General features: G+C 41.6%; 1 protein-coding gene across 1 annotated transcript; it reads right to left on the reverse strand.

Annotated features, from left to right (window-relative positions):
* Positions 1–1,905: 1,905 nt before the first annotated feature.
* On the reverse strand, positions 1,906–2,707 carry LOC136206692 (uncharacterized). Its single transcript, XM_065997837.1, has 3 exons — positions 2,669–2,707; positions 2,146–2,577; positions 1,906–2,028 (listed from the first exon to the last, which is right to left on the reverse strand). Exons 1-2 carry the CDS (start codon positions 2,705–2,707, stop codon positions 2,215–2,217), a joined length of 402 nt encoding a protein of 133 aa, XP_065853909.1. The 3' UTR covers positions 1,906–2,028; positions 2,146–2,214.
* Positions 2,708–12,527: the final 9,820 nt, after the last annotated feature.

The following is a 12,527-nucleotide window of genomic DNA, read 5'->3' on the forward strand; positions in this document are numbered from 1 at the left end:
TTTTGATAAAAAACGTAAATTTTAATGTTTCCGACTCGTAATCATCCATTTCCGAGATTCTCGGGTTGTTACGCATCAAATATCCCTAACGTTTTGGGTCAGGAGCAATTTTACCCCCTAACATCTAAAATGGTGCAATTTTACCCCCTAATGCTTGTATCCAAGAGCAATTTTACCCCTAACGTTGATAAATTGGATCAATTTCATACACTATTATAAAATACATCCATTTTTTTTTTATTTTGCACCAATTGCATATCAATTTGTTCTAAAAAATGATATAATGTTTTTTGTAATTTAATAATAAAACTGGAGACTAATATTTATAAATTCGGTGATTTTTGTCTTATTCGTACAAAAGACAGTATATTTTTTCCACATCCCAACATATGTTTGTGATTTGTATCAACGTATGTGTGAAGTGTAGATGACAAGATTCATGACCGAGAAGACATATTGACAAAATTACGCCTGACCCAAAACATTAGGGGTATTTTTGCACCTTAACCCTTCTTTTTGGACTAAACAATTTTTTTTTGGGGGGATGAGGGGGGGCAAATGCCCCCTTTGACCCCCGACATCCGCTCCTGTCTATTCTTGTTCATCAAATTCAAGTTCGTTTTTCCAACTCTCTATGTGATATGGAAAATGAAAGTCATACATTAGTAGATCTACTACCATTTTAAGATGAAATTTGGCTTGGTCACCTTTTGGAACTGATGAATCAACTTTTTTTTCCCTTTATAAAATCGATTTTTCCCAGGTGAAGGATTGTAGTAACAAAAAATGTTTGAGACATACTAATCTCATTATCACAATTTTTATTAATATTATTAATATTTTACTATGTTATAAAGTGTTAGAATTATTCGGTTAATGGGCCGAATAATTAATCCGTTGGAAATGGGCCAAGTCCATCTATTTTGCATTGATAGTTTTGGAGCTTGCACTCTTGCGATATACATATGTTTGAGCTTTAGATGTAACTAGGTCTCATTAAATTTGAGAGTAAGAACTTAATAGTAAATGATAAAATTTCCTTACTATTGTATTAACTTTCTGATTACTAATTAATTATGCGATCCTCCTCGCCCGTAGATGTAGGAAATATGTTATATTTTAAAAAAAAAATTGTCAAATGTGATGTGAATGAAAAAGAAAATAAGATATTATTATCAAATTTAACATTTAACATTTAACATTTGTACAGAATCCCGTAATTGAATCACGGGGTTTTTTACATTTGAAATCGGTATTTTAAACATGTCAATTCATATACCTAATGAATCCAGTATCAGATGTTTCGAACACTGGTTTCATACAATAAAATAGAATGTCGTGTTTATGGTAATTCAGTTATTGCTAATGCTTATTTTGTTTCAATCCCAAGAGAAGACTAAGGTTTACTTAATGCTGTGAAAATAACAAAAAATAAAATAAAAACCTTTAACTCAGAAAAAAATTTTATTTATCTTTTCTATTTATATATTAAAATATCTAGAACATATGATTTTATCCTCCAAAAAATCATCCCATAGGGTCAACAATCTTCATACAGTTTTTAATATCTATCTTAATAGAACGATTTTCTATTTTCCGAAGCAAACTGTTTGATTTCTGCTGTATACAAACCAAAAGCTATACACAAGTTAATATCTTATGGTGAATACAATGTGATCCAGTATCAAACCTCATACGCTATTTCTCTACTTCTTCGACTCCAAAATCCCAAATCTCACTATCTATTAGTTTCTATCAATACAATGTATCGACTAGACTATCGAGACAACTAAATCACGGTGATACATGAACAGCCTTAGACTAGTGTAAACGTACAGGTGATAACAAGTATGACAGCGAAGCAATGATAAGCAAAACTTGGATCCTCAACTGATCTGAAACATCTGCAACTTGTGATCGACTTCTCAATGCCCCTTTTTTCTTCAACATATCTAGCACTCTAGCACACAAAGCACGAACCAACATGATTCAGGAAAGCTTCAGCCCTTTAACTGCTGCAGCAAAAATCTGGAGATCATTGTCAAAGAATTGAGCAATCAGGCGCATATAAAAAAAAAAAAAGTTTAACATTAATCTATTTTTTCTTTCAAAAAGCGCTAATTGTTATCTGAACAAAGTTCACACCTTAGGAGAAGCTCCAACAGTCTGTTTCCTATCAGCACGAGTTCGATTATGGCTACTTGCTCCCGGATCCTAGATGTGATGGCTTCGCTCAGCAGCATTTAGCGCTGAAGATTCATCATTAGGAACTTCATCTAAGCTATCCCGTGGTTTGCTTTTTACTTGGTCACTGCTTCTGGGATTAGAACTGTTATTCTGTGTATTATTTGTTAGGCGATTTTGATCATTCTTACTGAACTGGGTAGCTGCTGCACGAGCACCAGCAATTGCTGCACTAAGACTTGATGATTTCTCCACTTGAGATGATTTATGAGGTGATGTCTTGGATATAGACCCGGGTTCTAAGGAAAAAGGATCACAAGGATTTGGAAGGGGAAATCTTACTGGCATTGGACCTTTCACTAGGGTCAGACCTCTAACTGCAGCCTCCTGTATCTGTCAAAGGTACAAACCTTGCATGAATATCAAACATGCACAACATCATATGAATAACTAGATGCAAATTTATTCATTTTACAGCACATACCTTCCTTCCCAAATTATAAACACCTTTGAAGCCTCGCATCTCAAAAGATCAATTTTAATGGAAACCTCTCCTTGTCTACGAAATCAATGCAGCATCTTTAGCCAAAAAAAACACCCATTATTATGCATTCTACTGTGGAATAATGCTGACAAACAAGAATTAGTCAAATGGAGCTAGCCCCTGCATTAGAAACATTAAACTACCAATAAATGAGAAAAAAGAAGGTAATGAATACCAGTAGAAGAAGGTCATAAAGCACCCATGTTTAGAAACATGTAATGACTCAGAGAAGCATCAAGCCAGGATAACACATTTCATGAACACAATTCATCTAGATGAAACAAACCAAGTACCTAAAAGTCTTGAAACAGGATAATGTTCAGGAAACTTAATATCAGTAATTCCATTCACTGCATAGATTTCCCTGTAGAAATCCTCCGTTGCTTTAATTGTAGCTTCCTCTGGAACTTTACTTGCAGCATGAATCCACAGGCGGCCTTCAAAAAAACAAGACATGATAATTCATAATAAGTAACATATTTGGTCATAAGAAAAGGAGAATATGAAGAAAAGTGCACTTATTTTTTAGCCTTAGTTAAGTAAATTGAAAATGTTCTAGACTTGCCTCTGAAGCAAGCACTAGAGCGCTAGGAGAGTCTTTTAACAAACCTTGGTCAGTTTTAGCTCTCAATTTAAAAATTTATGCACATAAATTGGAAGTTTTGAGTCTACAATGCAACTTACTTTACTCCATTCGAAACTTTTAATGGAATCCATGACAATTTGGGCCTTGGCTATCAATTTGAAGTTCTCATACGGAATTTCACTTAATGGTTTTAATGGAACTCATAACCATTCATGCTGTTTATTTTGGTCAATAAAGCAAAAAATTTGCGCCAAGAAAATCAAATAACTACTGAACTGTTACAACCGACTTGATAGAACTCAAATTCTAAATAACCAAACAACAAAACAGAAAAGAAGCACAACAAAAGAATAATAGAGAAACAGAACAAAGAGTGCAGATATTATTAATATATCAATATAGATGAAACAAGAACAATAGCAATGCTCCAAGGATGATTCTTCCCTCTCTCTTAGCAAAAGCTAGAGCCAAACAAAATAGAAGCATCTCTCAAGGATGATTCTTCCCTTCCTTCTCTCTGTACAGCCAACCCTTACAACTAACAAATTGTACCAGCACTCTCTCCCCCCCAGCACCAACTCAATTATTCCCTCCACTTGTCTCTTCCAAGAATAATCATTACCCTCCTTAGGGCCATGGGATACATAGGCTAAGGGTTTCCACTAGTGATGGGCTCTCCCTCTCTATCATTATACAATTTACACTAAAACAAACTCTACTACCACTCTATTTTTATGAATTGCACTTATTCTACTAAGACAGCTAAATCTCTATGTCATCTGTACGCAACCCTATTTATCTTGCATTTCCTAAGCACCTGCAACCATATATTCTTTGGAAAAGGAGACCAAAATTGATGATACGCGAAGCTGACTGGGCCGAATCTAAGACGCGGGCCCAATCTAAGATAACTTAAGCCCACACCTCAAGTTAAACGGGCTCCTAATAAAGGGCTAACCGAACTCAAGTAGATTCCTAATAAAACACTAACTGCCCACTCAGGGAAACAGTTATAAAGGACCACGCACATGGCCACGTAGGAGGGGTGAATAGGAGGAGTAACCACCAAAGGCGGTTACCTTGAGATGCCTATAAAAGAAATAGGGAAGCCCAGAAGAGAGGTAGCTTCATTTTTTAAACCTAATGGGTTCATCGATCTACTAAATTTCCCCAAAACTGACTTGATCGTCGGAGAGTTTTCCCGGAGATCCTGTCTCCGGTTTTGTTTTGCAGGTAATTACAACGAGGATTATCCAATCAAATTCGCCAAGTTATCAATTGGTGCGGTGAAGGTGGAGCCTTTTTTTACCAACATCTGGTTAAAGGTACACCAAGAACATGTCAGAACCATCACGAACAACCGGAGTTACAACCAGATCAACCAGTGCGAACTCAAGGGGTCCACGGACTGTGAGTTCGCAGCCTGCGAGTACACAGCCTGTGGTACCCAGCTCATCGAATCCTTCGGGACGGTTGAGCCCATTATTGGAGGTCCAGGTGCAAACTGAGATGGAGATGTCGAATAGTGAGTTCGTACAAATGGCAGGACAAGTCTTGGCTGCGAATATGAGCCAAACGGCTGGGGATCGAATGATTAGTTTATTAACTGCAGTCGCTGATCGCAATACAGCCGTAGCGGCTGCTCCTCAAGAACCCGTTGTCACCACAACACAACCATCAACGATTCCTACCGTATCTATGCTTCCGCAGTCATCTCGAGAGACAAATCGGGTGGGTCAGAGTAGCCGCATGACACCATATAGCAATCCAGGCAACTACTCATACCAAGATCCTAATATGGCGACCCATTCGACCTGGCAGGCATCCCAACCAATGTCAGGAATGCAAGGGTTTTTTCCGCTACAACAAACGGAACCCTTTGTTCACAGACATTCAGAGTTGATGACATCTGGAGCGAATATGTCTGGGCGGGAACACACCTGGAATTTTGATCCTATAACTGGACAACGGTTAGAACCACAACGAGAACAAGTGTCAACACAATATGGGAGGTGGATATCGCCCAGAATTCACCAGCAGCGAATGGAAGAAACTCAGCGGGAACCCCATACTGAATTGGAGGATCAAATGCGAAACATGATGGAGCGAATGGGGTATACCCCTAGGGCAAGAGCAGTTGTGCAGAGTGATTCGCCTTTTGCCCCATCGTTGCGGGAATTTATTCCAGATCACAGAATAAAGGCACCGGCGATGCCTAAATATTATGGGGATCCGAACTCTGACCCTGAGGCGCATGTCAGGAACTATAGAGAGATAATGGATGTTGTAGGAGCAAGCGAAAGTATAATTTGTCGACTGTTCTCGACCACTTTGGGCGGAGCAGCATCCGATTGGTTTCGATCTCTACCTACCGAATCTATTCACAACTGGACTCAGTACAGTCGTGATTTCTGTGCAAAGTTCGTGGGTTGTAAAGCAGCGGATGTGACGGACAGACAACTAAAAGAGATCAAACAGAGAAATTATACTTCGCTGCGGGAATTTGTCGTGGCATTTAATGATATTCTGGTGCGATTGCAGAATCCAGATATCGTAAGCATTCGCAACATAATGGCAGATGGAACCACAGACTGGAGCATGCGGGAGGAAATCATTCGCAATAAGCCACGCACGGTGGCCGAACTGATGAAGATAGCAAAGGAATTCATGGAGGTGGATGATGTTAACAGGGAACATAGAGCTCAGACCAGGCGAGAGAGAGATGCTGCTAGATCCACTTCAGACAATCGGCGCCATCAAAATCAAACCCAATCCAAGGGTAATTTTGTCCGAAAAGGCGATCGCTCCTTTCAAGGGGGGGGGGGGGGGAACATCAAACACCATTGAACACGACTCGCCATGAGGTGTTACTTTGGATTGAAAAGAACCCCTTAAAGAAAGATGTGCAGTTTCCCGAGGCAAAAGGTCGAACCAGTTTGGGGCGATATCCTAATAAATACTGCAGATTCCACAGGTTGAATGGCCATGACACGAATGATTGCTACGAATTGAAAAGGGAGATTGAAAAGTTGATTGAGAAGGGAAAGCTAAGTCAATTTGTTGGAAAGGAAGCGATTGATGACAAGGCAATAGTCCCACGTGAGACAGAAGCAAGACCATAGAAGAAGCAGAAAAAGGGGGTGATTAACGTAATAGCTGGCGGAATCTATGCGCCCCCAACAAAAAGAGCTCGCCGTGAACAGCGAAAGAGCAACACAAGTAGGGGAGATGCCCTCAATTATCCATTTGCGCGAATCATGGAGCCGCATGCGGATGCATTGGTGATCACAGTGGCCATTGAAGGATGGGACATCAAGCGGGTCCTTGTAGATACGGGCAGTTCTTGCAATGTTGTTACTCAAACTGCATTCAACCAGTTGGGGATTCATGATGAGCGAGTAGAACATACTTTCATGGATGTAACTGGTTTTGGAGGTCAATCATCTCAAACAAGTGGACAGGTTGTGCTAGAAACAGAAATGGGCGATAAGAACCTAAAGTGGAGAGGTGATCTGGAATTTGCAATTGTTGATCTTCCGTTGGCCTATAATATAATTCTGGGGCGTCCGTTCCTATCGGAAACAGAATCGCTCATTTCGATGAAGCATTTGACATTGCACCTGCCTACACATCAAGGGCGAGTGATTATTGAGGGTGATCAGCTTACATCTCAACAAGCTTATACAATGTCGCTTGAAATGAAGCCTGACGAAGAGGATAAAGTTGACGAGAAGTTGCCGGCTGAGGCGTTAGGAGAAACAGAGCTGTTTGCCATTTCAGATGACAAGAAAGTAAGGATAGCGGCAGGACTCCCAGAAGAAATGAAGAAGGCCATTACCGAAGTGTTGATCCAATGCGAGTCGGCATTCGCCGCTCCGGATGAAATACTGAAAGGGATAAGTCCAGAAATAGCAACACATCGATTGAATGTGGATAAAAGTGCAACCCCGGTGCGGCAGAAAAAGAGGGGGCATGCTCCAGAGCGGCAGAAGGCGATTGAAAAAGCAGTAGCAGATTTGCTAAAATCAGATGCAATCCGAGAGGTCACTTATCCGGAATGGCTAGCCAATGTAGTGCTGGTTAAGAAGCCAAATGGAACATACATAATGTGTGTAGACTTCAAGGATTTGAATAAAGCTTGTCTGAAGGATATGTATCCGCTACCTAACATTGATATACTGGTAGATGGGACTGCGGGATTCGAAGCTTTGTCATTCACCGATGTGAAATCCAGCTACCACCAGATACCAATGGAGAAAGCGGATGAGATCAAGACGTCATTCATAACTCATCAGGCAACTTATTGCTTCAAGGTGATGCCCTTCGGACTAAAAAATGCGGGAGCAACATATCAGCGGATGATGAACAAGATATTTTCAGACAAGGCAGGTGAGAATTTCTCGATCTATGTAGATGACATGATCATTAAAAGCAAAAAAATGCAAGATCATCCGCAGGATATTAAAGAAATTCTGGAAGTATTGATTAACTATGGCCTCAAATTGAACCCGGAGAAATGCACGTTTGGCGCAAGAGCAGGGAAATTTTTGGGTTTTATTGTTAGTGGCAAGGGAGTTGAGGCGAATCCTGAGAAGGTTAAAGCAGTGATGGAGATGAAGACTCCAAGGAACATAAGAGAAGTACAGCGACTCAATGGGCGGTTGGTGGCATTAGGGCGATTCATATCGTGCTCTGCTAGAAGATGTCTACCTTTCTACAACGCCATAAAAAAATCTAAGTCCTTCGAGTGGACGCCGGATTGTCAAGAAGCATTCGAGGGGATAAAACGATTACTATGTTATCCACCCTTGATGAGCAGGCCAATGGATGGAGAAGATTTATTTCTTTATGTATCTGTCACCAGCACGTCGATATGTACTGTAATAGTGCGAGAAGAGGAAGGGCAACAATATCCGGTGTATTATGTGAGTAAAGTCTTAAAGGATGCAGAACTTCGATATTCAAGGTTAGATAAAATGGCCCTCGCGGTGATAACCACAGCGGCTAGGTTGAAGCCATACTTCCAGGCGCATACTATTATCGTGAGAACGGGAATTCCAATGCGAAAGGTATTGCAGAAACCTGATGCATCCGGGCGACTAATGGAATGGTCGATTCACTTGGGAGAGTTCGACATTCGTTATGAAGGAAGGCCAGCTTTAAAAAGTCAAGTACTTGTTGATTTCGTGAATGAGTTCACATGGGATGAAAAAGAATGTCCAAAAACACAAAAAGAAGAGTGGAGTATGTTCACAGATGGGGCATTATCCGCAGATGGGGCCGGACTGGGAGTCGTTATCAAAGGTCCGGACGTTATTCGCCTGTACTATGCAGCAAAGTTAACATTCAAAACTACTAACAATGCTGCAGAATATGAAGCAATGATATGCGGATTGAAATTGATTAACGAACTTATGCCAGAAAGAGTGGTAATTTACAGCGACTCTAAGCTTATGATAAATCAGATCACAAAAAATTATCTGGTAAAACAGGAAGATCTGGTCAAATATCATCAGGTTGTTGGTAGATTGACACAGGAGTTAACACATAAAGGAATCGTCTGGGAGATGGTGCATGTTCCAAGGGGCCAGAATGAAAAGGCTGATGAGTTGGCAAAAGCGGCGACAAGTAGGAACCCATGGAGTCAAAAAGCATGTAATTTGGAAGTAAGGTCGTCGCCGGCATTTGAAGCCGACCAGATTATGATCATTGAAGAGCTGGAAGATGATGAAGATTGGCGGATGCCCATTCGCCAATATCTGGAAAATGGGGATTTGCCGATCGACAAGGGTTTGGCCAGGAAGCTAGTTGGACAGTCATCGAGATATTCAATTCGAGATGGAACTTTGTACTGGAAATCATATACATGTCCATGGCTGAAGTGTGTTAGCCGCAATGAAGGGGATTAAGTGCTGAGAGAACTCCATGAAGGAATTTGTGGTGCACATGAAGCATCCGCAGCATTGACAAGAAAAGTGAAGTTGCTGGGATATTACTGGCCAAAGATAGTGGAGGATTCCCAGAAAATGGTAGCGGAATGTCATAGCTGTCAAATCCATGCGAATGAAAAACACGTCCCTGGAGCAGAACAAGTCACTATTATGACGGCGTGGCCATTCGCAACATGGAGGATCGATATAGTGGGCCCGTTCCCAGAAGCAACAAGGAAAAGGAAGTACTTAGTGGTCGCGGTTGATCACTTCAGTAAATGGGTAGAGGCAGAGGCGGTGACTGCTCAAACGCCTGAGCGAATGATCGAGTTCTTACGAGAGAACATCATCATGCGGTTTGGAATCCCGCAACTGCTCATAACCGATAATGGTACCCAGTTCAACTGTGTCAAATTCAAAGCATATTGCGAAAGCATGGGGATCAAGAATCATTTTTCCTCCGTGAATCATCCCCAATCGAATGGTATGACAGAGGTCACAAATAGAGCCATGATCCAGGGCATCAAAAAGCGACTCGGTAATAAGAAAACGGGTTGGGCGGATGAGATACCGCATATGTTATGGGCGTACAGAACTTCAGTAAAGGCAGCAACAGGTGAAACACCCTTCTCGCTGGTTTATGGGGCCGAAGCAGTCCTTCCTGTTGAAATTAAGTCACCTACAGACATGGTGATTTATTACTGTGACACCCAGAATCCTATCAATGTTAAAGATGCATTGGATTCTGTTGAAGAGCGAAGAGAAAAAGCTTACATGCGAATGGCAGTATATCGCAATAGAATCAAAAAGTATCATGACAGAAGGGTGCGAAAGGTGATAATCAACGAGAGAGACTTGGTCTTGAAGAAAGCGGACAAAATACAATCCAGAGAAGGCAAGGGAAAATTAGGTGTCAATTGGGTTGGGCCTTACAGGGTGTCCAAGAAGTTGGGACCCGCAACCTTTGAAATAGAAGAAATGAGCGGCAAAAAGCTCCCGCGCACCTGGAATCTGGAGAACTTACGCCTATATAGGCAGGCTGAATAGTTAAGGGAGATGAAGAGTACTCTTTTTCCTTTTATAAGTTTTATCCCACTGGGTTTTCTAGTAAAAGGTTTTAATGAGGCTTTGATCCCGCACAGTTTATGCATCCATGTAAAGTGAAGTCTTTTTTAATAGCAAAATAAAGATATTCAAAGGTTATAATTATCTAATATGCAACAGCTGAGTGCATGTCCTTTTCAAACGATAATAAAAACACATAAATGTGTTGCCTACAAAAAGAAAGGCGGATGCATGATTACGCATCATTCGCAAAACCTTATGATTGTTTAAAATTACAAGGCATAAAATTAAGCGAATAAACGAGTACTCTAAACATTGCGAAAAGGGTTTGGCCACCCAAACAAAAACAAAACTAACTACGAAAAAGTTACAAATATGAAGTCGGCAAAAGGCAAAGGTCGCATACGAAAGTAACCGGCATTAAGGCGACAAGGAATAGAAATCCCACAGAAATTGCACATATAAGCAAAACGACAAGCGAAGAAAGTAAAGTCGTTCGATTAAAATATACTTAAAGTTTGTTACATACAAAAGTAAAGATGTGAATGAAACTATTCTACAGTTCCTTCCTCTTCGCCTCTGTTGCCCCCTTCGCCTCCAGCGGCTCCCTCATCTTCTTCAATGGGGTGATTTGTTTCAAGCGAATCCCCAACAGTAAGATCAGTAATCGCATCAGGGTGAGATACCTCTGGCTCAGCATGAGAAATATTTTGCGGCGCGCCTTCTTCCACATTCTGGTCTGGGGTTTCGCGGCCGATTGGAGAGTCGTAAAAACTCTGCCAGTCCAGGAGAAGTACCTCATCCATGTCAGCATCTTCTGCCTCCAACTTGTCCCATTTTTCAGCTAAATCCTTATCAAGAATGGGAACTTTGGGGCGATTGAGTATACGCTCTGGATGCCCACGCTCATAGGCTGCATGGATCCGCTCTCCATACCAGTAGATGCGGGAACTATCTTCGGTTACGATCTCCTCTGCCTTCCTCTTCTGCGTCTCCAAAGCTTCATTAGACGAATTCAAATCATCAATTGCCTTCTGAAGCTCATTGGATTTAGCCTGGAGTGATTTAAGGGCTTCCTCCCTCTCGCTGACAGCTTTTTGACGGGCATCCTCGAGGGCCTTTACTTTGCCTTGGGCATCATCAAGAAGCGACTTCTGAGTCGCCAATTCAGTACCAAGGCTTTCCAGCTCTCTCGCCCTTTCAGCATCCCTACAGAAGGCACCCTCCGCAAAATTGATAATCTGCACATAAGACGATACATGAATAAAAGAGCGAAAGGAGACGTGTATTTGAAAGATGGAACATGAGTGAAAGGCAGTATACCTCTATGGCTCGCTTCTCAATTCCCTCTATAGCAGTGGGAAGCGGCACCTTTTCGCGGATGCGAGAAGCAGATGGGAGTCGTCCAAGGACATTGCATATGGAAGAAACAATGTCCTTGCAGGAAAAGCTCACGGCCTTACCGAATGTTGTAATCCACCATCCGCTCATATCAGGAAGCGGCTGCGAACACATAAAGAAAGGGATCAGGGGAATCAAAGGTAACTGATAAGATGTGGTGGAAAATAAAGAAAACGGGAAGAGAGAGCAAACTATGATACCTCGTGGATGGGAGTACTGTACTTTCCTTTTGATGGGGCGGACGCAGGCGTGCCACCAGCAGGCAAGGGTATAGAGGTGTTTTTCTTCTTGGGGCGAGAAGACTCCTCATCCGCATTGTTCTTCCGCTTCCGGTTTAATGAAAGGTCCTCAGAGACAGGGTCCAGTGGAACGGAAGCAACTGTGGTAGGAGCCGCCTCAACAAAAGGAGTCGCCCCCACAGTTGGATTCGCCCCTGCGGTAGAAGTTGTTTCCGCCGACCGCTTCTTCCTCCTCGCCAAAGCTTTCGCTTCTCGATCTGCAGCGAGTTGGGGATAAAGGGTCACCCCTGCAAAGGGTTAAAAGAATTCATCAAATAGGAAATAAGCTAATAATACCTTGTACGAAAACACGATAAGGGATATAGACAACATGATCCCCCTCGTGATAAGCAATCGCCACTCGGCTCCTTAACATATGGAATGCCTGATCATATGTCCATATGAAAGGGGGAGTGTTCTTCAAGAATTTTACAATGGCGGATTCTTCTTTGCTCGGATAACCAAAATTCAGACTCTTTATATTAGGTCGACCCCAGTAGCGAAGGAAGTTTGGGTTCTCTTCATTAAACTTGATGAAG

The sequence above is a fragment of the Euphorbia lathyris genome, chromosome 9, assembly GCF_963576675.1.
Source record: "Euphorbia lathyris chromosome 9, ddEupLath1.1, whole genome shotgun sequence".
In the NCBI taxonomy this organism is placed as follows: domain Eukaryota; kingdom Viridiplantae; phylum Streptophyta; class Magnoliopsida; order Malpighiales; family Euphorbiaceae; genus Euphorbia; species Euphorbia lathyris.